The 25,686-nt window shown below is 38.0% G+C and overlaps 2 protein-coding genes across 5 annotated transcripts in view; both read left to right on the forward strand.

The window, feature by feature from the left end:
• LOC121648873 (rho guanine nucleotide exchange factor 28-like) overlaps positions 1 to 13,575 on the forward strand; it is a 42,082-nt gene extending 28,507 nt beyond the window's left edge. For 2 of the 4 annotated variants that reach the window (XM_041999307.1, XM_041999308.1), the window contains 25 exons: positions 370 to 412; positions 1,369 to 1,458; positions 2,044 to 2,167; positions 2,880 to 3,024; positions 3,267 to 3,322; positions 4,729 to 4,786; positions 5,223 to 5,328; positions 5,743 to 5,876; positions 6,045 to 6,185; positions 7,496 to 7,746; positions 7,824 to 7,949; positions 8,066 to 8,183; positions 8,464 to 8,718; positions 8,795 to 8,871; positions 8,969 to 9,147; positions 9,317 to 9,414; positions 9,536 to 9,733; positions 10,037 to 10,168; positions 10,289 to 10,422; positions 10,505 to 10,552; positions 10,951 to 11,055; positions 11,188 to 11,346; positions 11,661 to 11,912; positions 12,057 to 12,435; positions 12,543 to 13,575. In XM_041999307.1, the coding sequence (XP_041855241.1) occupies positions 370 to 412; positions 1,369 to 1,458; positions 2,044 to 2,167; positions 2,880 to 3,024; positions 3,267 to 3,322; positions 4,729 to 4,786; positions 5,223 to 5,328; positions 5,743 to 5,876; positions 6,045 to 6,185; positions 7,496 to 7,746; positions 7,824 to 7,949; positions 8,066 to 8,183; positions 8,464 to 8,718; positions 8,795 to 8,871; positions 8,969 to 9,147; positions 9,317 to 9,414; positions 9,536 to 9,733; positions 10,037 to 10,168; positions 10,289 to 10,422; positions 10,505 to 10,552; positions 10,951 to 11,055; positions 11,188 to 11,346; positions 11,661 to 11,912; positions 12,057 to 12,435; positions 12,543 to 12,733 (3,599 nt within the window). In that variant the 3' untranslated portion in view covers positions 12,734 to 13,575. The remainder of the gene's footprint in view (positions 1 to 369; positions 413 to 1,368; positions 1,459 to 2,043; positions 2,168 to 2,879; positions 3,025 to 3,266; positions 3,323 to 4,728; positions 4,787 to 5,222; positions 5,329 to 5,742; positions 5,877 to 6,044; positions 6,186 to 7,495; positions 7,747 to 7,823; positions 7,950 to 8,065; positions 8,184 to 8,463; positions 8,719 to 8,794; positions 8,872 to 8,968; positions 9,148 to 9,316; positions 9,415 to 9,535; positions 9,734 to 10,036; positions 10,169 to 10,288; positions 10,423 to 10,504; positions 10,553 to 10,950; positions 11,056 to 11,187; positions 11,347 to 11,660; positions 11,913 to 12,056; positions 12,436 to 12,542) is intronic. The other 2 variants (XM_041999309.1, XM_041999310.1) reach the window with 2 other exon arrangements.
• Positions 13,576 to 13,759: 184 nt separating this feature from the next.
• On the forward strand, positions 13,760 to 22,857 carry osmr (oncostatin M receptor). Its single transcript, XM_041999312.1, has 17 exons — positions 13,760 to 13,930; positions 14,006 to 14,160; positions 14,273 to 14,426; positions 14,866 to 15,138; positions 15,293 to 15,422; positions 16,620 to 16,768; positions 17,029 to 17,162; positions 17,264 to 17,405; positions 17,597 to 17,682; positions 17,789 to 17,999; positions 18,300 to 18,485; positions 18,586 to 18,687; positions 20,410 to 20,577; positions 20,794 to 20,946; positions 21,057 to 21,138; positions 21,222 to 21,306; positions 22,234 to 22,857. The coding sequence occupies exons 1-17, from the start codon at positions 13,843 to 13,845 to the stop codon at positions 22,525 to 22,527; spliced, it is 2,592 nt and encodes an 863-aa protein (XP_041855246.1). The 5' UTR covers positions 13,760 to 13,842; the 3' UTR covers positions 22,528 to 22,857.
• The last annotated feature ends 2,829 nt before the right edge of the window (positions 22,858 to 25,686 follow it).

Consider the following 25,686-nt stretch of genomic DNA (forward strand, 5'->3'; position numbering starts at 1 on the left):
AGAAGAGGTCTCAGATTTTGGAAAAATATTTAACTCCTGTAGATCATCTGAGGGAAGAGTTGGATTTGGTCTGAGGGATCTGTTATGCTTCCATTTGGTTACATTTTGTTTTCCTCTTGGTCTTTATTTTTCCATCTCCGCTGTCATCTGGTTTTTCAAGGCAAGACTTGCTGCTGTGTTTGTTCTTTCTCTGTTGGGGTTTACTGGATCCAGTTTCTTTTTTTTTTCTGTGATCCCTGTGTTTCCCTCTAACTCAATTTTAATGGGGGTTGATGGTTTCTAATTCTGTCAGCTAATGCTTTGATTCTAAAGTGTTCTCTTCAAATGTATTGACATGTGTTTCTGGCAACTCCTTATTCTACATTTCAGAGCAGAGAGCATCCAACCTGTCTGAAACACCCAGAGAAAAAAGGTAAAGCCATTGTATCGTTTCATGAGCACACACAAGATCCACTCAACTATGTAGTCATGCTCAGATCTTCCTCCCTTTTTAGGCATTGGTGTTGACCAGCGGTTAGAGATTGGCTCAGATGGAGCCTGCATGTGTATGCGTTGTGTGTGTGTATGTGTGTGTGTGTGTGTGTGTGTGTGTGTGTGTGTGTCTGTGAAGGGGGGGTGGGGGGGTCGTGTGTGTGTCTCTAGTTTTAAACCTGTGGTCGGGGTCTTGGTGTGCAGGATATGACATGCTTCCTGTTGAGAGTCTGGGGCCAGTTTATTCTCTGATTGCAACTTGAAAATAACCCTGAGTAAACAGCAAGACTCAGGCCTTTCTTTAATGTCAGACTTCAGAAACATGATGTTTATTCCCCAACCACACTAATGATGTTGTTGGATCAGTTGCTCTCAATTAACAATTGCTTCACGGTCATATCATATAACCCATTTTGCTTAATTAAATTTCACTTCATTGCACCTCTAAAAATATTCATTGGACAGCCAATTTCATTTCACTGCCTCACAAATTCATCATGTGCTCATATATTTTGTTTGCTAATAACCATGCCTTTCTAACAGAAGAAACATTGTAGATGATGATATCAGCCAATCACATTATTTTTAATTGATGTAATATTGTATTCACAACACTCACATGATCAGGTTTACCAACCACTTTTGTCTTTTGCAATAGATATCAGTCTTATATTAACAATATGTAAATATGTCCTCTGCCTGAGGCATTTTTGGAAGTATTATAGGTCTTCTAAATCAGTATTGTGACCCTGTAGTCACTTTCCACTTTCCATACTCATGTAGTCAATCCCACAAGTAGTTTTTAGACTCTAATCTGCTGCAAACATCATTTTACATTCTGGTTAGCTGATGAGCAGAGACGCAGCGACCTGTCTGAGGTGTTTTATATCCACGCAGGGTTTTGGGTTTCCGTAAGCGGGCCCAGTCCGCAGAGGAGGAGAGCAGCGCATCACTCCAACACCTAACCCTCACAGAGTTCCTCAAAGAGTATGTCTTCATCAAAATAGCCTCACAGACATGCATGTGCAGTTTAACTCATTCTAAGCTCCTCATCAAACCATCCCCCAACTCATCATTTAACCATGCACATTCTTTACAGCTGTATTTGGTGATGCAGGAGTTTGCTATGGTAGAATGTGTTTCCATAATGTAGTTGTTATGAAATATTGCATGTTTTTTCCCTACTCTCCATCATTGTTGCCTTTCACCTAGAAAGTTCATTGTAACTAGTATAAGTTGCTGTAAATAGTTGACAAACTATTAATTGCATATAGCCAAGGTCATGCTAAAAATAGTAACCACCAGAGTCCATAGTGACTTCCAAGCATGCCAAGCATGTTATTAAGAGTAATAATCTGTCGACCAGGGGTCCTGGAAGACTGTCTGGACATTCTTTCATTCCAGCATGACACCACTGTTTCTGATTAGTCAACTCTTTCCAGTCTAATAAAAATACTAAAATGATTACTTGTTTTGTTTAAAGAGTGTGCATGTTAGATTGAATGCTGCAGTCACACACAGGTCAAAGTGAAGTGAGGAGTTGTGATGACTTCTTTTAAAAATATGATACAGGATCGAGGATGAGGAGTGGGATAAATACATAATCCCATCTAAGGTCGAGTCAGAGAAGTACAAAGTGAGCCGGACTTTCAGCTTCCTCAAGAGCAGGATGTCCAGCACCCGCAACAAAACTAAGGTGAGGCAGCTCAAATTCCTGCTGCCTAAGTTTTCCCAAGTATGTGCCTAAAACGTGACAAAAGATCCCTGTAGTTGACCCATCTAATTAAAGAAAAATGTAGTGCAGTAAAAGGCTTACCAGCTCTGGGGGGCACATAGGCATTGTCTGAGCTTGGTGCCTTTATCTGGCAAGGGAAACAGTCTCTCTCTTTAGGTCTTAGCAGCAGGACACTGAAAACGTTCTCTTACATAACATGTTGACCCCACCTCCACTTAGCTTGAGGAACCAAAACACATTGTAGTTGTAGTATTCTCACAATCTTAGGATCACATGTTTGCATGTGCTTGAAGACATGTTTCCCTGTATGCACAGACACACAATGCACTAGAACAGCAAAAAAATAAACACACTTTTAGACTGCTTTGCAGAGTTTGATAAGAAAATAAACATTGCTGTATCACACACATGCAGAGAGAAAAATCCTGATGCCCCCTGAGCATAAAGCACTCAAACAGCAACTGTCCCCATGGACCATAACTAAGTAAACAGAAAAATCTACTTGGAGGCCCCTTTATCTCAACTAACCTCACTTTAACAGGTGTTTTGCAGCAAACAGAGGGCTCTTAATATGCATATTTTTTTGGGTGTTTTACATAATAATGTGGCCTTTAACTACAGTGCATGTCAGCTAAATTAGTAAATTGAAAAAAATTTATAACTTGCATTTCAGGTGAAGGGGAAAGAAGTGAAGGAGGGAAAGGAGAAGTCAGGATCCGCTAATGGACACCAATTTGTCCCTGTGTCTCCATGTGGTCCAGCTCTCTGTGTGGCCTGTGATAAGTCTGTTTCAGGGAAAGAGCTGTTGCAGTGCTCCAGTGAGTACTTTACTGTCAGGACTGTTGTTGTTTTATGTTCTGTGGTGATTGAACTGTTTAGGGTTTGTTTAAATCTTTTTTACACATGCTACCATATTTTGTTAAGTCGACGAAATGAGGCCAGTGTTGCTCATGGTGAACAGGGCAGTTTGACTAGACTCTGAATCCAGAGATATGGTCATTTAGTTTGTTATCAGTTAACTTATGAAATTAACTTGGATTTCATCGTTCATCATCTGCAGACTGCTTCCTGAATGTCCATAAAAACTGTCGAGAGTCTGTTGCAGCCTGTGGAAAGGTAACAGTCAACATTATCTCATCTGATCTCAAAACCAACATGAAAAAAATTAAAATAGACCTTACAGGAACATGACTGTACAGATATTTTTTAAACAAACAGACCAACTATAAAAACACAAACAAAACAAAATCATAAGATAGATGTCTGTCTGGTATGTCTTTTGTGTTTGACTTGTGTTTTTTCTTTTCATTATAGAGGTGTAAACTGATGACATTATACTGTGGTAGCTCAACACATACTTTAGAATTTGCTATAGTTTTGTAAAATTGACCTATATCATGATCAGAAGCAAAAGTGTTCAATTTTTTTAGTCAGCTTGTCAACAGTAAGGTTATGGGTGCCTTGTTATATTATAACTATCTGTCCAAATCTGAGCCTCACAACACGTGGCTGTTAATGTGTATTAAAGAGATTTCTGGTGACCTCAGAAACAGAGTTGTTGATGCTTATCAGAATGAAAATATTATTAAGCTTGAACTTCACCAATATTCAATCAGAGAGATTATGTACAAATGGAGGAAGTCCAAGTGCATTATTTCACTCCCCAGAGGGTTGACCAGTGCAGATCACTCCTAAAACAGAGTGTGTATTTGTCTATAAGGTCAAAAAGAAACCCAGTGTAGCCTCCAAGTGTCTGAAGTCCTCTAACACACCAGCTAATGTTAATAGTCATGAGTCCACAAGCTGGAGAACAACAATGATTTACTTAGCTGTGATGTAATGAAAAAGTTTGCTCTTGAAAAACAATATTGCTGCTACTCTGCTAAAAAATAAATACATAAATAAATAAATAAATAAATGGATGGATGGAGACCAAAAATTAGATTTCTACATCATGTCATTGTGGACACATGGCCATGTTAGGGTCAAAATTTATTGAAAGCACAGAAATGGTTCTTCTAAAGTATAATTTCACAACAATCAAGTGTGGAGTAGCCAGAAAACAGTCTTGACCTTTGTCAAACTGACATTTTGTGGAAGGACTTATAGCTTCCAGTTGTCTCTACCTGACGGAGTCACACCACACACCGAAAGCAAAGGTTCACTTGTTCCACTCACATATATGTAATTTTGGATAAGTCCTTGATAAGTCAGCAAGTATGATATTTTTGTGTGATCTGCATAATTAGGACATCTTAATCTACTTTTAAGACAAAAATCTGATTATGTTTTCCCGTTCCAGGGCGCGATTGTCCAAAAAAATGTAAAACTAAACTGTTCATAAACCTTCAAGTGCAAAGTATGTGCTTCTATATTACTAGTGCTTTGTTAACTGGTAAAACTACAGTGATCTAAGCATAAACTGGCTCGAATATTAACTGAATTTGTTGTCTTTAACTCATCATGAACACAAACATAGTGATTTACATCTGTTTATATTAATATGACATGTATGTCCACAGAAACAGCAGGAGAGGAATGCAGTGTTGATGAAAAGCAAGACCATGTCTCTCCCACAGAGTAAGTGCCCTCACCAAACCACCTACACCACTGACAATGCCCTCCTTTGGCTTTTGATTCATTTACCTGTCCTCCCTTGTCCTGTGCTGGATTAAGTAAGCCACTGCTTGTCACCCCCCACTCCCTCCTTGTAAAATTTTAAACCCACTCAGTGGGGGATCTAGTCTGGATTGTGTTCAAGTGTGTGTTCGTGCATAACTATAGGGTTTTTCTGTTTCGCTTGAACCGACAGGATCAGTTAGTGTCTTGATGTAAACTTTTTGATATCCCATAGAGTTATTTATAATCAGCTGAACTTACTATAACATAATATTGTCACAATTTTAGGCTTAACATAATGTGAAACAATGAAAGATTACAAACTCAGACCTGTTTTATTTGTAGAATGGCAAAACCTCCTCCATTACTCATTCCTCTTTCTGTTGGTTTCCCTTAGACTCTGTAAAAGAGAACTGTCCGTCATCCATTTTCTCTTTATCATCTTCCTCCTCGTCTACAGTTCAAACAGTGACCAAAAGCCTGTCCATTTCTATAGACAACAGGTAGGGCATCAGGGTGGCATCCTTTAATGGCATTATGTGTGTATGTGTCAATTACAATAATTTAAATCTTAAGCAAATACATTTATTTATTATTTTATCTTATAAGGTTTGTAGATGTAACTCATTTAATGATTATATAGCATATTCTATAATATATGAGTGACGTGGATGACATAAGCCAGCTTGCCTTAGTGTGCTAAATTGATAATGTTTTCATTAGTTTGGTTTTGACTGAAAATTTCTATGTAAATATTCTGAATAAACACATGATGCAGATGATCAGCTGTTGAATACTGGCACAAAACAACAGCCAAATAAAGTTTCGCCCTCTAAAAATGAATCTTTTTAAATATTCCGACATCTGCCCACAAGTCACCAGCATGCATCCTGTTTTTACGTGTTTTTGTTTCTCAGCAGAGGTTTTAGTGACACAGCAGGAGCGGATAGTGAGAGTGTGGTGACAACTTGTACTAACAGCTCACTGTCTGAGGAGGGAACACCTGTCACAACAACTCCCCCATCCACCGACTTGCCAATCAGCACACAGGGTGAGGAAGAAACAGCTGTTGGTTCCATTTAACTGAATCAGATGTGTTGAAGCAGAGAAACACCTAAAACCTGCAGGACTATGGCCTCTGAGGAAAAGAATTTGAGATCTCTGAGTTAAAAAGTGCCACCCAGAAGTGAGATGTTGCTCATTATTGTGGTTCTCACAGATACCGTTGACGCTCCTCTTCTGAGCGACCTGTCAGCTGACCTGCTGGGACTTGAGGCAGAGTCATGGAGTCTTGCAGTCAGTCCAGAGTTTTGCAGGAAACACGACAGGCGCACCATCAAACGACAAGATGTTATTTATGGTGAGATTCTTTTTTTGTTTCTTTCTCATATTTATCTATATATAAACTTCCTGTAACTACTCTGCTTGTAATCATAAAGCAGTCACCCTGACAGCAGTATCCTGGGTGAAAATTGGCTTGTAAACCCAGGTGTTATGTTTCCATGGATGTCATGCTGAGCTGTACCCATTTAAGACTTGTGTCTGCAGCAGAAGCATTTGATGTTGGGCTTAATACCAATTAACTATTTCTTATTGTACTCAAAAGCCACATGAGCTGTAATTTTCTATGTATTTCTGCTGCTACCCTAATCTGAAATCCAAAACTAACATAACCAAAACTGAAAACAGGACTACCAGTGACTCCCATGTCAGCTTCTAAATGACCAATAAAAACAAAGCTATGACAACAACATTGCAATGTTGGAAATGATGGAGGCCTCCAGGATGCTGCCCCCTTCTGGCTTAGTAGTTATATGAGCCATTCTGGCCAGTCACTAAAAAAGGGAGAAGACGAGACATGTTAGTCACAAGGACAGTGAGCACTCATTGACAAAGAGGCGTGTCTAGAAGTAAGAAAAATCTGAAAGGATTTTACTAAGCTGTCAACAATGAGAAAAGACTAAAAGACGTCTGAAGCTTGAGTTGCTGCTTATATATTTAAAGGGGGGAGGTGGACGTGGGTGAGTGAGTGAAGAGGAATACACACTGACTTGGTTTTACAGAGGAAACAGACAGCTCTTATATTGTGATTTATGTCTTATTAGAAAACGTTAGTATTCTGCTGAGCCTCCATATTATGGTAAATGTTTAATTGGATCTGTTGAGAATGTTGTGCCCTACTGTGATTGTGGTTTCTTGGTTAGAGAAATAATGACACTTTGGATTTTCTGAAGTATGGTGCTGCAGTTAAATTAGTTTGTTGTATAAGTTCTGAATAGGAAATTGCCTGCTTCTTCCTGCTGTTTTGTCACACGTTAACAACAATATACCAACAAGTAACAAAGGCTCCCTCAATAATGAAATCGGTTATAACGAAATAGCAATTTATTGAATACCTTTTTAATATTTTAAAGCTGCTTTTAGTTTTACAGAATCAATTCTGGTGCCTGTAGCTGTGATGCTTCTTTGGAAAATCTAACAACTCAAACCTGTCGAAATATTGTGCTTGTTTTTTTTTTTTATTTGTTTTTTATTTATAAGGCTTACGACTAAGAATCTAAAAACTAAATTCTAAAGAAATGATTACCTTCAGCTAATACAAGATCAAATAAAAGAATAGCAACTTAATAATGTAATTATATAATTGTGCCTGTAACCAATTCCTCGTAGAACTGATGCAGACAGAGCTGCACCACATCCAAACCCTGACGGTCATGTCTGAGGTGTTCAGGAGAGGCATGCTGGAGGAACTGCAGCTGGACTGGGACTGTGTGGCCCGGATCTTTCCATGCTTGGATCCCCTCCTGCATTTCCACAGGAACCTTTTTAGGGCACTGCAGGATCGCAGACAGGCTGCAATCCAAATCGAAAATTCACAAAATTACCTCATCCATCAGATTGGCGATATACTGCTGCAGCAGGTTGGTGATAATGTTTTTAATGTGTACAGATACACAAAGATCCACCTCTGTAATCAGCATCTGGTGGTTTCCTTCAGTTTTCAGATGAAAATGCTGAGAAAATGAAGCAGGTGTATGGAGAGTTTTGCAGTCACCACATTGATGCTGTCAGTGTCTTCAAAGAGTTACAGCAGCAGAACAAGAAATTCCAAAACTTTGTCAGAGTAAGTTACTGTTCCCACACCTCATGTATTTACTAATATCTTATAGTAAACTGTCTTTACTGAATAGCTGATGTCCTTATTTTGATTATTTATTTATTTATTTTTACCTATTGTAGCAACAGAGTAATAACTCTCTGGTCAGAAGAAGAGGCGTGCCAGAATTTATCCTTTTGGTCACTCAGCGCATCACCAAGTATCCAGTGCTGCTGGAGAGGATATTACAGTACACTCAGGGTCAGTCAGCTCTACTCTGCCTTAAGCAAATTAACAAATGTATGACTTTCCTAAGCTTGTTGCATTTTCTATGAAAGCAATAACAGAAATGGCAAAGAGAAGTATTTTTTTTTTATTTTTTTTTTTTATCTAAAATCACTAATGTGACCCTGTGGGTATTTTAAGTCATGGAGGTGTATGAATTTTTTCCCACTGAGAACAGCATTACATAAAAGTTGTTTTACAGTACATTATACAATTATTATTATTATTATTTTTTGGCTACTTTTTGTGACCACAGAGGGAAGTCAGGAACACTGTGACTTGTCAAGTGCTTTGGCCCAGATTCGTGACATCATTGCAGCAGTGGACTTGACTGTTAGCAAGTATGAGAGATGTCAGGAGCTGCAGGAAGTGCTTGCCCGGCTTGAAACCAAAAGCTTTGCTAAACTAAAGAATGGCAAGGTGTTTCGCAAACAGGATCTACACAACAAACACAGGGATCTGCAGTACAAAGGGCTGGTCTACTGGAAGACTGCCACTGGACGTCTGAAAGGTGTGAGTAAGATCATTTGTGAAATTCTTTTAGATGGAAACAAGTCAGCTTCATGCCTTTATTCTCTTGGTTTCAGACACTTTGGCCCTGTTGCTCACAGATGTTCTGGTTTTCCTACAAGAGAAAGACCAGCGCTTTGTATTTGCTTCCGTGGTAAGCATCAACCCAAAATCTGATCATCAAATCAAAATCAGACACTCATTTAAGCTTTCTATCCTTTAATTTATCCTTGTGAATTTACCCGCTTAAGGACCAGAAGCCTCCAGTAATCCCTCTGCAGAAGCTCATCGTTAGAGAAGTAGCCAATGAGGAAAGAGGAATGTTTCTTATCTCTGCCTCTTCAGTGGGGCCAGAGATGTATGAAGTTCACACCACCTCCAGAGAAGAGAGGAATGCATGGATGAGGCAGATCCGACAGGCTGTGGAGAGGTGTGTACGCATGTGGTTCACATCAAGCCTACAGTATTTCTCCAGCTTGAAACTCTGTATGTGTGTGTGCGTGTGTGTGTGTGTATGTGTTTGTGTATGTGTGCATGCCTGGTTAATATGTGTTAATGTTTGTGTGATATGTTATCTAACCTACTGATCAACATGGCAGTTGTCCTGAGGAAGAAGAGGAGGAGGAGCGAAGTGCTGAAACAGAAGAGGCCAGACAGGCTGCGGAAGTAAGAGTTCAGAAGATCAACAAGTTCCAGGGTAAGATGATCTAATATGTCTTTACATAGATGCAAAATTTCCTGTTGTGTGAATACGAAAAATCCTTATCTGGTTTAAACCATAAACAACAAGTGATCCACTTAGTGTTTGTTTTGTACAGATACACTGTTTGGTCAGGACCAACAAATCTGCCACAGTTTGGAGGAGAAGCTACAGCTGTATGCCGAGCTTGCAGAACTGACCCTCCATTCACCAGAACCTGTACCATATCGCCATCTGCTGGTACAACCAACACAATACACTGACACTGAGACGCCACGTCAGGCCTCGTTATTGCTCACTGCTGCTCTCAGAGAAGGTTAGACACATTCTAATTTTGACAAATGATTATGTTTCGTGAGTAATGTGTATTTGTAGGCAGGCTTAATAAAAGGTATGTACTGGAAACACTGCTGTACTTTTTATATAAGGTTAAAGTATTTACAAAATCACACCAGTGTTACACTGTTACACGCAGGTGCCACATTTAACATTTGTTTTAATTCTAGTAACATCGTATACAGCTCATCGTTACAGAAGTAGCCCATGAGGAGAAAGGAATGTTTCTTGCTTTTTATGACTTCAACATGAGTGTTCTGACAAATATTTGCTTCTTCTGTAGCGGAGAACCTGATCACCATTCTTCAGGCTCGGGAAGGTTTTTCTGCACACAGTCAAAGCTCTCCTGTTCGAGGGCCCGAATGCTGCAGCTACAACAGCCACGGCAGCAGCATTCAGGAGTCACCATCTGAACGTGAGTCATAGAGTCACATTTTCACATCAGCACTGCTCTCCACATTACTGGTACGTTGTCTTCTCTGATGTCTGATTTCCCATGTGTCCTGCTTTTCCTTGTGCTTTGTTGTTTATACAGCGGATTATCTGAGCACACTCAGTATGAGTTCCACCTCTCTTGGATCAGACAGTGAGTTGGTGGGGTTGGATTGCGGGTCATGGAGCTCAGCTGTTGAACTCAAAAAGGGAGATACCAAAGGGATGCTGTTAAAGGTGCAACCAGTTTCCCATTAGCAAGTTTGCAAATGAATAACAACACATTATTGTTCCCTTGTAATAACACGCTGTTCTTTAGGTGGCAGATAGTGTCCAGAGCCTGACTCAGCTTCTGTATAGCCTGCAGGTAATTGAATTAGTTCATTTCTGGATTGAAAGACAGAATTTACATTAAGTGCAGAATTACATGCAAACTAATGAGAAAACTTTGATTACATACCTATATTACTGGAAAAAACAACTCTTTGTTAAGTTCCGGCTAGCTCACAATAAAAGAGATTTCCCAGGAGCATTTAATCTGATCTTTATGTTAAAGGGTTAGTTAAGAAAACAACTAGTTACCTAAATAACAAACAAATGATCAGCCATTGAAATCCTTTTTTTTGTTTTTATGTTCCCAAAATAGTGGGATGTTTTTAAGTTTTAAGTTTCATCTAATGTGAAACTAACCCAAAAATCAAATAGCAGGCACTGATGTGACAGTGGTTGTGACACAAATGATCAGGTGTTTCCTATTGTTTGCAGGCAGCCGTGACCTTTCAGGACAGCTGCTACGAAGTCCACAAGCTCCTTCTGCAGGAGGGAGAGCGACCTCAGCTTCGAACTCTCTCCTCCCTCCAAAACAGCCTGGTATCAGCTACATGATTTTCATTTTAAAAATGATATATTTTTCTGTCATTAAATCCTTTGGCACCAGAATTCAGCTGCCTCTTTTAAGAATATTCTTTAAAATGAAAAACATTAACGTTTTGTGTTGTCTAGGAACAGGAGAAGCAGAGGAGCACTGATAAGATGAAAGAGGAAAAGAAGTGTTTAGAGAGGAAGAAAGAGAATGTGGATGAGGTGCAGAAACTCCATGCAAAGCTGAAGCAAGAGCAGCAACGCTGGGACAAAGAGTGTGTTGCCAGAGAGAAACAGCAGGTGAGTCTCAAGTGTTTCAGTCACTTGTCTTAGTTGGTTTCTTTACCATATTTTTTAAGCCATGCCAGTATTGGTTTATATTGCATTTGATAAAGCTGTCAAATCAAAGGTTAAAACAAGTAAAACACATTGTTAATTGATATTCTAGACATTCCCATGTGATATTAAATGATATTTAAATATACAAGATTAGACATCAGTGACATTAATCATCCTGCAAAAGAATTTTTGCACATTTCTACATCTTTGAAAGATGCTTTGTCAGTCTTACACCAAAGAAACTTTGATAACCACTTACCATTAAATGCTTGTAGAGTGACCAGGAGAACGCTCTGGAGCAGCGAGAGCAGCAGTGTCTTCTGGAGGCCGAGCGGCTTCGCTGTGAGCGTGAGGAGCTGGAAACTCAGCTGCTGGAGTATCAGCAAAATCTGGACAGACTGAGGGAAGGCCAAAAGTGTGTGGAGAGGGAAAGGGAGAAGATTGAAGCTCAACAGAGGCTGCTCCAGAGCTGGAGACATAGCCGCCAGAGCAGTCTGCCGGTTACAATACCACTGGATGGATACACGGTAAGAAGGGGAGGAGTGAGATGATGGTGGAAGTGCATGACAGGAGAGGATAGGGAATTGGTGGTATGGAGCGAGTAAAAAGGAAAGAGTGAAGTGTGCTAAATAAACCTTGTTGTTTTTATTGGTTTGGTTTCATTGTCCCAGGTATCTGCTCACAGCCGGTCAAGCAGCCTGGATGGTAACTGTTCAGCGTATGAAAATGAGGCAGCTTTGCTCGCCTCCCTGCAGCAAAACCACCTCCACCAGCCCACTCTCAGCAACAACCAGCACCAGCATGTGCTCTCCATCCAGAAAAAAAACCATGATGGCCCACTGCACAGCTCTGGCTACACTGCGAACAATGACCTCAGTGCCAGCCTCTACAACAGCCTCAACACCCTGCTTAGTCAGACACACAGCAAACCTCTAGATGGTTTGATGTACCCCAACTACAGTAACAACCGCAGTTGTTTTCAACCCCCAACTGACTCTTCCCAACCATTCAACAGCAGTGTCACCACCCAGCCACAGAGAACCAACAACAGTAAGACATCTGTACTGTACATATAGAAAATAAATAAAAAAAATTGTTCCTCTTGTCCAATCCTTCAAAATTGGATTTTGTCTCAAGTGTTTCTGTTCTCCTACCAGCAGACTTCAACTCGATGCAGAACGCACAATCCCCCAGTTCTTGGAGGTCAGAGGCCACAGATCATGGCGTTTATAAGGAAGATTACTCTTCCTCTCCCTCTCTTACCCCCCTCCTCCCCCGACAGGCTTACCTGTCTCTTGAAGGACAAGATGGAGAAGATGGAGGGGAGGAAAATGTTGTTTACCTCTGAGAATCATGACATGAGCAAAGCAAACTGCCTGATTTATAAGTGGACAAACACTCAATAGTGTGTTGCTTATTTGTATCTTTGTGCATTATCTATCAAAATGTAATTAATTTAAGTTAATATAATAAAAAACAACAGCCGTATATTCAATTAAAGGGGAATTTGTGGGAGAAATCATAAATAGAACGTTCAGTATGTGCCTTTAGAGTGAACTTAAAGTAATCTTCCTGCAGTGTGATCAAACCATTGTGCCTTTTTGCAAAAATGGAAAAAAAGCTCTTTGTGAATCAGCTTTTATAACTACTCTCCCTATATGTTTTTACTGCTATTATATTTTTAATATTTGTTGCACTTGTTTGAAGACAACGTACATTTGTCTTACAAACACTTTGATCTAAAGCATCAAGAAACCAGGACAGAAGTGTTGATGTAAGTTTCCTATGAGCACTTAAAGCAAACTTTAAATATATTAAAAGCCAATTCAGCCCCAAACAATATAGAAGGCCATTGTTTCCATATGTTACTTTTAAGGATATTTATAAGTGACTTTAAGCATCTGCTAAACATAGAAATATACTGAAATTACTGTATAAATGTTGAATAGATGTAAAGTTTGATGGAAAAGCTAACTATGCACACAGTGTTAAAAGAGAATCTTATATTCCTATTATTATTTTTCTCACATAAAGTGCCAAAAATCTTGCTATCTGATACTGTAATTGATGTAAAGAGTGGGTTTGTTGCTTTATATATATATATATATGTATAATTTATTGCATATGGATTGCTTCATGCACTGCCAATAGTAATATTTTTTGTTTTAATAAATGTTATCTTGTAATCTTTTTAATTGTCTGTTAAGTGACATATGATTATTATGTATATAAAAATACTGTGGCAAACTATCTGTTGACAGTGTATTTTGCCTTGTATATAAACTACAGAAAGATCAGTGTGATATCACTTCCCGTTAGTTCCTGTCCCATATTGAGCAATATTCTGATGAAATGTAGGCAAACTGTCGTTTTCTGTTGACTCATGAGGCTTCCAGTTTGTTTTTTCTGTCAATGGCCAGAGTTTCAGTCTAGTTTGATTATTTGTCAGCTGAGAACATGACCAGCGTCAGAATACTCTGCGCAAGTCTGGTTGGGTTGTTTCTTATATTTTTGAAGGATAACAGTAAATGCTGCATTGTCACTGGTAAGCTAGATCTCTCAATTTATTTCAAAGTTCTCTCCCGTATTTTACATGATTTGTGTTTGAATTGTGTGCCAGGTTTTCTACCACCAAAACCAAACATCAGTCAACTGAAGGCTATTAGCGACAAGCAAAGCCTTGTGGTGAGTTGGCTGGGGAAAAGAAAAGACCCAGTGAGTGACATTTATGAGATCCAGATTAGCCGCACCGAAAAGCACACTATCATTTATAGTGTGAGTACTGAAGGAGTTTTTTTTTTTAGTAAAAATTCATTAGTTCTATAGTTATATTAATCCTTTTAATAGCACTAATGAATAAAATGTCCCATTTAATATGTTACTGTAGACAAATGTGAGTGTATCTGCTGGAAATTCCAGTGAATACACATGGACATGGATTTCTGATCTGCCCCTGGAGTGTGCTGATCACTCTGTCAGAATACGAAATCTCTGTAATCAGTCTGTTGCGAGTCCTTGGAGCAACTGGATAACCAACTATGGTGAGTTACTTTTCCAAACTTTTATTGTCAGCTTGTATAATGAACATAAGACCAAATAAATAGAGAGTTTGTTTCTTATTTACAATTTTACTTCTATGCTAATGGTGTATTTAAGCACTTGCTCTCTTCCACTTTAAGCTTTTTTTTTTTTTTTTTTAATCAATGTTTCTCAACTCTTGCAGTGTGTGTTGCTGTCACTGCAAATTTGTGTGGCAGTATGCATCCAAACCTGCCCTGCTAATGAAAATTTTAACAAGAAAAACTATTTTTGTTGTGTTTTTTTGTTTTAGATTTTCAGCAAACCTTTTCCAGATTATTCTCATTTCAATGAACCACTTGTAGTTGCAATGAAATCATTTTTTTCCACTCTGCCTTATTATGTACAAAGCTGTCCTGATCCCTTTCTGACTGCTCTCTAATTTTAATCTATATCTCGTAGGAGTCAAGGAAAATGTTAAGAGCAAGATATTTCCTATTCAGCGAGTACTGATGGAGGGCACCAGTGCTATTTTCTGCTGCGTTCCCCCACAAGGAGTTAATATCACGAGCATGAATGTTGGGAGCATCCAATATCCTCTTATGAGTATTGGAGCCAGAGTCAAGGCTGTTACTGTACACAACCTGACGATCTCAAAAACACTCATAAAAGTTTTGTTACTCACTTGCACTGAAGCAACAGGCAAGGAAAATTCAGTGTGGAACTACATTAGTTGTGAGTTTCAGTAATTAAAACTTTTGTTTTCTTTTTCTTTATTTCAGTGAAGAACTGTGATGTACAAATAACTGTGTGTGTGTGTGTGTGTGTGTGTGTGTGTGTGTGTGTGTGTGTGTGTGTGTGTGTGTGTGTGTGTGTGTGTTTACTGCAGTTCCTCCTCAGAAGCCCAGAAACCTCAGCTGTGCAACATCAGACAGGGCAACTATCAACTGCACCTGGGATTCAGGCAGAAAACGAGATCCATTTGATAAAAACATTCAAACACACACTCTCCACATACAGTAAGCTCATGCAACACATATAGACAGAAATTCAGGAAACATGTAGCAAAATAAGTTTAGATGACTATTAGCGTTTAATTTTTTCTTTATACAGGTTGAATGTTTTTAGCTTCTACCAATAAAAATGCTTGTGTGAGAAGGATTTATTCAAATGTTGCATTTTTCACAAGGTTTATTGAATAATTTTAAAACTTTGGAGCTACTCCCATGTTTGCCCTCACAAAATATTAATCTTAAATAAACAACTTGAGGTTTATTCCCAGTAGAGAACAAATTCAGAAAACCCACTATGTAGTAACAAAACAGATATGACATATTTAACAAATGCCAGTCAGCACTGAAACAGCTCTCAGCTGAGTTACTAATGATGTTCTTGTTCACACTGACTGTGGGAATACTACCATTTATATTCTTTTAGATTTACTGTTGGTCATTATTGGTCATTAATATCCCTGTTCAATTAGAAAACTTGGTAGTCTGGCATAGCACTAAAGTAGTTCACTTCTGACTAAGCGTTTTTTGTTTCAGATGATGCTACCTCTTCTGTCATACTTCTGACGTTTTTGGTGCCTTAGAGGTTTATATTAATTCCTGTTTTATTATCTCCATATATTCTCTCTTTAGGGCACCTGATCTAAAATTAGTGTGTTTTATGATCATTTTTCTGACAATACACAGCTTTACATATATGTGAAGCCTGGGAAGCTTTTAAATGCAAGTACTCTACAAAATTGTTTGGCTAAGATTAGATACTCAATGTTTCTGCTTTTGTTCTTTCTTTCTCCACAAATTGAATAAATTTACATTATTAAAAGCTTTTGACTTGCAATTGAAACTTAAAGAACACATTAAGTCAATTATTTGGTCCTGAGACTGGAACAGGTTTCCTATGGGAGTCAAGTTGGCAAACTTTAGGGTGCTTCAAATCCCAACTGGAGACACAGTTCATCTCAGAGGTTTTGTGTTTGACATTTCTAGGTCAGGATTTAATTAGGTGTTTTTTTCTTTTCTTTTGTTTTTTACTTTAAATGATGATATACTTCCTTATTTTTGCTTGTAACAAAGCCTTTAAAATGTGCTTCATATCAACTGAAAAAAAAACTTATTGTATCATCCCTCAAACTGTACATCACAGACAGATGGATGAGGTGTTTTCTAAGTCTTTTCCTATTCCCTTTTATGTTATTGACAACACAGGAACTCAAACCAGGCTCCCATTAAGTGTACACCATTAGGTTGCACTTTCCCAGTTGTTCCACAGATGCAAGAATACAACATTAGTGTAGTGGTGAAAGACATGCTGGGAGAGGAGATGGAGAGCTACAGCTTCAACATCGCTGACAGAGGTTAGACGTCTTTTAATCACTTAAACCAAACAATGAATTCATTGTACATGTTATTGTATAGTTTCAGCTGTGTGTTTGATTACATATGAATTGAAAGAATATGCTCACATAAATCTTGCATGCATTGTCTTTCTGATAATGTATGCATCCTCACTTATCTATGCAATTTAGAGAAACCATGTTAGTGTTGTCTTTGTGTTTTTTGGAGTGTTCATTGCACAATTTGATCAAATACAAATTAATTTTATCAAACATGTTAGTATTTCCTGTGTTGGAGAGGGTCAGAGTAAATCCTGGGGTAGCAGATGCCAACGTGTCCTGGAGTGTAATGGGGAACTTGACGCAAATGAACCTCCTTTGTCAGGTTTCCACAATTCCAGATAGCATCATACAGGTATTTTATTCTAAAATCTGATTACACATAAATATTCAAGCTTTAGAATCTTGAATCTTCATATTTTAATAGTCAACCTCCCCTTTTAATCGGTGTAACAGCTTAGTTGCAACAGTTCAAGTGGCCTCTGCAAAGTTACAGTGGATAATCTGCATCCTGGCATGGGTTACTTTACCAGGGTGCGCTGTTCTGTTGATGGGAAATTCTGGGGAGCATGGACACAACCCACTCGTTTCACAACATGTGAGTATAAAATTTGACAATGAGAAGAACATGGTGTTTATATGGGGTGTGTATGCTTTGCTTTAGATTGTATGATGTATTATACATCAAAATGGCAACTCCAGTCCAGACTTTTATAGTATTGGTATAGGTAGTACACTAGTTGTAATGTGAAATGATCTTGTGATGTATTTAACAAATATACTCTTTAGGTCCACTGGTGACCTTGGACTTATGGAGGAGAATAAAGCAGCTATCTGACTCACACATCCGCCACATTACTCTACTTTGGAGTCCAGTAAACCTTTTTCCATTCCTTTCAGTGCAAATAACTTGGTTTTAGTGAATATATAACGTCATTAGTTTGCATATTTACCACCTTCAATAACTAATTTTATTATTAGCATGTTGTTAGCAGAGAAGCAGTAAACATCCAAGGCTACACACTTCAGTGGTCACATGAAAACCAAATCCAGACAGAACTGAAGGACAGTGAACAGAGACAGACGGAGGTCTCAATAGGTCCAGGAAAGTGTGAGTTCACCGTCCAAGCTGTTCTTCGCACTGGCTCCTCCATCCCTGTTCGCATCACCATCCCACCACTGAACCACACAGGTGATCATCTTAACTGATGCTCTCATTGGTTTATTTGCTTTTCTCTTATGAAATCCATCTAAAATGTGATAATGAATAAAATCCCTACAGAATTTGCAGAGCAGAAATGTGAAAAGTACTTTGGTGTTGCAGAAACTTGGATTTTTATCCAGTGATGTCTGTCAGCTTCTGTATTTTCTGAAAGACCATTAACCTTAGTGAGATTACTTTACTGTGTCTTAAAGCACTCAGTCAAAGTCTGACTACTGTATCTCACAGCTTTACATGTTTAAATCCTAAATTAAATTTGTGTCTTTCCAGAAATCTTCCTAGTAAGGAGGCGGCTGAAAAGCACAACAGCAGGTGGCTTCAGTCTTTCTTGGGACGAACAGAGCTTTGTCACCTGTGGCTACACTGTGGAGTGGTGCATTCTGGGAAGTGTAGTACCTTGTACTGTGCAGTGGCTAAAGCTGCCAAAGGAAAATAACACTGTATTCCTGCCTGCTGGTACATTTTTGTTTCGTCACTTTTTATTTTTAATAGTAATTGTGAATTATTCTTTCCTTTTACTTTGGTATTTATTGTCACTCATCTTTTTTATTTCTAGAACATTTCAAAGCAGGTCGGAGGTACTCTTTTCATATTTATGGATGCACAGAAAATGGACACAAACTCCTGGAGATACAAACTGGATACTCACAGGAGCTCAGTGAGTGTTTTTTTTATTAATATTATTAATAACGTATTGTTCTGTTTATGTGTGTGTTTTAATAAATGCAGATTTGAAAATCATAGATGAGGTTGTAGAGGTTGATTTTATTCTCAGGCCATACAATGTTTTTTACTCAGATATCGTGAACAATAACAAGATGTGATTGTTGTCATTGTTGCAAAAATCAATAACATAAATTAATAACGTTCAGTGTGATAATAAAGCACCAGGTCAGTGAGTACCAGATAGAAGAACCATGTGCAGACAGCTGATGATGTAATTACTTATAACTGTTTGAGACTGGTTCACCAAGGCTTTTATTAGTTATTAATGAATAATTTTCTCCACAAAGTTAATTTTGCAAGGAATATAAAGAATGAAAAGAAAAGGGCAAAAAAGTGTACTTTCATATCACAGCAGTAAAGATAATGAAAATCTTTTAATCAAATGCTTTTAAAGCAGTACCAGGTCTTTATGACACTGTCTTGGTCTGATCTCAATGAAAGAAAGTATGTTTTTTTTGTTGTTTTTTTTTTTTTTTGCATAGAAATGAAATGCTTTCATCAGTGACTCTGATGCATGGACGTTTTCATTGGACTTAATTATTTGTAGTCCACAGAAAACAACCCCAAAATGCATTGCATGTTCCACAAATATATTGCAAATATGCATTGTTGCAGTCACAGAAATACACAACAGTTTGCAAACATGTAGAAGTTGCTCTGTTTTTTGTTTTCTTTCTTTTTCCATTTGTGGATTTGTTTGTATCTGTGGATCAGATTTTAAACATTTGTACACTGCCTTTTCTCAGCTGATTGATTGTGGTTTTTTGTCCAGCTGTTAGTGCTGCTGACCTGTAAAAATTTTATTTTTAACCTGTACAGGTCAAGCACAAATGTATACAAGAGCTCACCAAAATCTTTATACACAAATACTATGTATGTGTTCTCACCACCAAAATGCAAAGTGAATTTCATATTTGATTTGCACGTGTTTGTGAGACACTTCCTGTCCGGTTGTGTGCCAATGGACTTTTGTTTGTGGATCTGTTTTTTTTCCTACTGGTACCAAACATATCTGCAAAGAAAATGAACAAAAGGCAAGGCAAATGTATCTGTATAGCACATTTCTTTTACAAGACCATTCAAAATGCTTTACATAAAACATTGAAAGCATTACAGCGGGGAATGGAAGTTGATGTTACCCCAGTTTATGACCGACCAGTGTCTTTGGAACATCTGCACATAGCATAGTTGGCCAGTCAGCACAGTCAATCCATGCAGGTCTCGTCTTCTCAGTAGAGGGTTGTCCCCCAACCGTCGAGGACGTGCAATCTCCAGCAGGTCTGGAAAACAGTGCAAGGTGTGACAATAAGTTGTGGAAAATCTGAAATGTTGAGATGTTGAGACAACGTGTAAAGAGCAGTTCACACGGTTAGATGTTTGACTTTCTGACACTAAACTAAATCCAAAAGGTTTTCACACTTTGGTAGCGGGACACATGTTTACAGGTAAAAAAGCAACACATTTGTGGGTTATTAATAATTAAGTCCAATAAAAACTTCCATACATAAAAGGGAATTCTCAAAACATTAGAACATAGAAGAAGAATTAGCAAAAGGCACAAAAAGGTTATGAGCTTTTAGGAAGTTGGATTGCATCTTTACATCTGTTGTTGTAATTTTAATCAATGTTACCTTTCATCAAACCATTTCCATAGAATCTGTACAGTCCCCCAGTCTGGTATATCCGGTTCAGAGCACATCTTCTTCTGTGACACTGGAGTGGCATTACAATGAAGATGATCCAGCTCTGCCAGCATTCATCATTGGCTACCTGGTTAAAGTGCAAGAAGTGGGATCTGATATGCTGCCAGGTCAAGCTGCAAGTGAGTCCAGGCAAACAAAGAAAGAACCTTTCAATGTTACTAGTACTTCATTTAGATATTTCTCCAAATGTTATTTTTAAATTAATTCATCAATTAGAAGCAGACTTGGGTTAACCTTGACTAATACCAATGTTCAGATGCAGTTCAGCAAAATAGAAAAAAAAAATTAATAGATAAAAAATCAAATTGCAAATTTATTATTTTATTTTTATCTAGATTGTTTCGAAGTTACAGTGGCAGACCCTTTGCAGAAGTCTGTGACTTTTGAGGGTCTACACCAGAACCAAGAATACATCTGCTCCATTAGTGCTCTCACCAAAGAGGGGCCTGGAATAGCTGCCAGCATCACTATCAGGACCAGAAGAAACTGTGAGTATCATCACTAGGTTGCATCTTCTGACACCTGAAGTTGTCTGACTTCAGTGCTCAAGTTGGAACCAGCTGACTTTATAAACTGCTCATTGTCTGTTTCCATGTAGACTTTGCTCACATTGCAAAGATCCTGATTCCCATTTTGCTATTGCTGGCCTGCGCCTTTGTCCTGTGGCCCCAAAGAAAAATGTGAGTTAAGTCAACAATAATTTTTAATAAAGGATTTATTTATTGATCAAGTAGATGATCTGTTGACCGTCGGTCTCCTGCAGGCTAAAGAGTGGACTGAGGGAGATATTTGTTTATCCAGCTGGTATGAACATTAAAACCCCTGAGTTTGACAACTACCTGTATGAGGTACGAACAAACACCCAAAACAGTCTAATCGTGTGCTGAGAGAAATAAATCATTATGTGCTCACCTCATTTCACAAAGAGATTTCACAAAGGGTTAATTAATCAGAGTATAATGTGACTGTTTTATTTTCCTCTTTACTATGGCAAAGACAAGTATGTATATATATATATATATATATAAGTATATAAAGCAATCACCAAAGACCTTCAAGATCTTCAAAAGTTCATGCTTTCAACACATGATGACAAGAGAAAACTCAATGAGAGAAGTGTAAATAGTTGTGTAAAAATTACAATGCAAAAAAACTAAAGAAACTCTAGCTGACCTGGGGCCATCTGTATCAGAGGTTTAACACTAAACCAAGCAGGGATCTACAGGATAGGATTGCATAAGAGACACAACATCGCATAACTAATCATAGCAAAAACTATCATAAGTTATAGAGATAAGGCAAAATATTACTACTTGGGAATATAGTGTATTAGTTTGCTTATAGGCAATGAAATGAAGGCTGTAAGGAAAAAAAATAAAAATAAAACTCCTTTCCAACACTAGGTTTTCTTTTTCTTTTGCTAAATGTGTTCATTTTATTATCTTTAAGCATATTCTAAATGTTGTGCTTGAAATCCAGGGCTGCTAATATGGATTGTTTTTTTTTAAGAATTATAGGAGCATTGACATTTCAGGCTTCTTAAAGTACATTTAGTTAACTGAACTACTTATGAAAACATGTGTAATCTCAAAACGTTTTTGATTGAAGCACAGAAAGGTGTCATCCAAGGAAAAATGCTTTCCCTGCTCAAATGTTTTGTGTACCTCCCAGTTGTAGATTCAGACGTGCACCTGATACCTAAACACATTCATTTTCAGTAACTCATCTTGTGTGTGTTTTTTTATTACTATCATACATCCTGCATCTTTCCACAGATGGATCAGAGGCTCCAGTCCCAGAGGGTGGAAGATTGCATCTGCTGTGACATCGAGATCTTGAATATCAAACCTCTGCTTGATGAAACAACGACAATAGGAAATCCTGAGCTCACAAACACACTGTGCTCTACTATTTCCCAGTCTGCTCTTTCAATCACACCATCTTCCTGTGTGGTGCTCCAAACAGACTACCATCCACAGGCTGCCGTAGTCTGGGATAGACCAACCCCTCAGCAAATGACATGCATCACTAACAAGAGTTACTTGCACTGTTGTCAAGAATTACCCTGAATAACAATAAGCTAGATTCAGAGGAATAAGTTCCAGCTTTGAGCTTTCTTACATATAGGAATTGTGGATTGTCATATGTGGTTACAGATAATATTTAAATATTGTTTTAAAGGCCAAACCAAAAGTGGAAATGTCTTGGGTTTTTATTTCTCCATTTTAGGAATATAAATGCTGTAAATAGTATAGATGCGGAATTAATTTAGCACATTTTACATCCTTTTTCTTATGTTTTTTGTCTTGGAAGTGGTTGCTTTTATATTTTTTCATGGCACAGTGTACAGCTTGTTGCAACAGAAAATTCACAGCAGTAAAGTCGTTAACACTTAGAACAACCTATATTAGTCAGAAAATTTCTCCTTTTTTGTTATAAATGAAAGTGCATGCAGCAGCTCAAGAAAAACTCCCTGCAGATTATCAGAAATGCAGAAGTAACTTGAAATGTTATCAACAGAATGTCAGTGGAAGCAGTGATAAGATATGACAAATGCATGAAGGAAATATGTGTGTGAGGTTTAAAAAATGTTTTAAGCATTAAAATCTGGACTGAAATTGTATAAAATGACTGTAATAAACACAGAACATTGTAACATTTAAGAATGTAGAGAATGTCAAGTCATAAAAGCTGTAGTTCATAAGCATCTCAAATACCTGAAATATGCTAAATTAGTTCTTAGTGGGACAAGAAAAACAACCAAAAAATGGTCAGTATGTTTTTCAAAGCCCAGTTCCTTTTCCTGCAATGTCACTGACTAAAGCTAAAACATTGTTTTTACTGTATAAATGCCTGATTTAAATAATAAAATAAAATTGTTTAAACAGACTAGTAGTAGTAAGAACATTTTGTGTGTGCGTGTGTGTGTATTTTACTTACAACATGATTACACTCGATAAAAGAATTTTTTTCTTTTGATTTTTTCTTAACAGCAGACATTCTTTACCCAGTAACTGTGAAGCATTTAGAGCATAACTATACTATAACAGATGATTCAAATGAAAACTCTTGAACGATCTCCAGAGCTGATACATATAAAAATTGCTGAATATTTTTAGGTTTTAAGAAATAATTTGAAATGTGTAGGCTACTTTGAATTGAGGAAATGGTTCTTCCACTATACATTCCTGCAACTGCACATGAAATGAAGATACCATCCTTCATATCTGTGCATTTTAAGCCAAAAGCACATCTACCTCTGGCATGGTTTGAAAATGCAGATTGTGTACTTTAAAATGCGGCTGATGAAATCACATGTTGTATCTCTGCTCTGATCATCTGAACATCAGCCACACTTCCTGCTTGACACAAGCCAGCTACCGGTTTATGTTAAACCACATTTCTTGTTCATTACTAAGGTAGGGTGGGACTCAGTAATGATAATCATAATAAAATTTCATTTATATATTGCTTTTCAAAACAATGGTACAAAGTTCTTCACATAGCTGTGGAAATTTTAAATTAGGCAAAACAACATGAAACAAAGAAATTCTAAATAAATAAATAAAATCAGATAACTAACAATGACAACAAAAATAAGCCCTAATCACTTCCATGGTCACAGTTGTATAAAAACCAAGCACTGGGTCATGCAGACTGTTTCTACAAACATTTGTGAAGGAATGGGTCGCTCTCAGGAGCTCAGTTAATTCCAGTGTGTTACTGTAGTAGGATGCCACCTGTGCAACAAGTCCAGCTGTTAAATTTCTTCACTCCTGTCAGTGGTATCAAACCAAACTGGAAGTGATTGAGAATGACAGCAATTCAGACACCAAGTGGTAGTGGTAAGATGACTGAACAGGGTCGGCAGATGCTGAAGTGCATAGTGCACAAAGGTCTGCAACATTCTGCAGAGTTGCAGCTACAATCCTCCAAACTTTATGTGGCCCTTAGATCAGCTCAAGAACAGTGCGAAGAGAGCTTCGTGAATTGGGTTTTCATGGCCGAGCAGCTGCATCCAAGCCATACATCAACAGAAGCAATGCAAAGTGTCGGATGCAGTGGTGTAGAGAACGCCGCCACTGGACTCTGGATTAGTGGAGTTACGTTCTCTGGAGTGATGACTCATGCTTCACCATCTGGCAATCTGATGGAAGAGTCTGGGTATGGCGGTTGCCAGGAGAGCGCTACTTGTCAGACTGAATTTTGCCAAGTGTAAAGTTTTGTGGAGGAGAGGTTCTGGTTTGGGCTTGGCCCCTTAGTTCCAGTGAAAGGAACTCTGAATGCTTCAGTGTACCAAGAAGGAAGTTGCTGTATTTGTGCATATTTTTACTACAGTGTCACTGACTGGACAAACAACTCTGTGTGAAGTGAGAACCCTCTGAGCTTTAAAACTACAGTACCAGTTTTGTTTGGTAGGTGCAAAAAAAAGCATTTTATTTAACTTATCTTATTATTATTTATTGCATTCTATTTATACTTTTCTTGCACCTTATTGCCTCTATTTTACTTTATACATGTATATATTAGATCTTGTGCTTATCCTGCTTTACTGTTGGTTTTGTATTGCTGCTGGTACCCAAATTTCCCCGAGGACTCTCCAAAGGGATTAATAAAGTATTTCTATAATATTCTATTCTATTCTATTCTATTCTATTCTATTCTAGAAGTACTGATTGGATGAGTAACACCTTAAAAGACAAATAGAAGAAGACAGCACACATGTGCATAATTCTGAAGTATTTACCTGTAGTGCAGTCATCGATGTGCCTGAGGCCACTGGCAGTTGAAAACATGTTTATGGCTGAATGAATTTTGGCCACTGATGGCCACCATACATTGACAACTGTGCTTGGCATTTGAAGTAGTTTATGGTTTCTATGCCCATCTTTACCAGCAGATGTCAGTAATTCTTACACAATGTCAGCACTAACAAACACCATGAGGTATCCAGGTATTACATTGGACAAGAATTCAGAAAACTCAGAAATAGAAGTAGATGGTTTATAGGGTCTATAAATAAAGATGCACAGTTTAGTAGATGGACCTGTAATTAGGAAGCTTAGAGCTTTAAAGGGAATAAAAACTCTAAAGTGTTAGTGTTTAGCACCTCAGAAGAATCTTATAGAAAAAGTAAGACTCCCCCTCTTCCACATGACCTGTGCAAATGAAAACATGCTAAAACAGGAGAACAAGTTTCAGAAAAGACAACAGTATCTCTTGGAGAG

Source organism: Melanotaenia boesemani, chromosome 11, assembly GCF_017639745.1.
Source record: "Melanotaenia boesemani isolate fMelBoe1 chromosome 11, fMelBoe1.pri, whole genome shotgun sequence".
Classification (NCBI taxonomy): Eukaryota; Metazoa; Chordata; class Actinopteri; order Atheriniformes; family Melanotaeniidae; genus Melanotaenia; species Melanotaenia boesemani.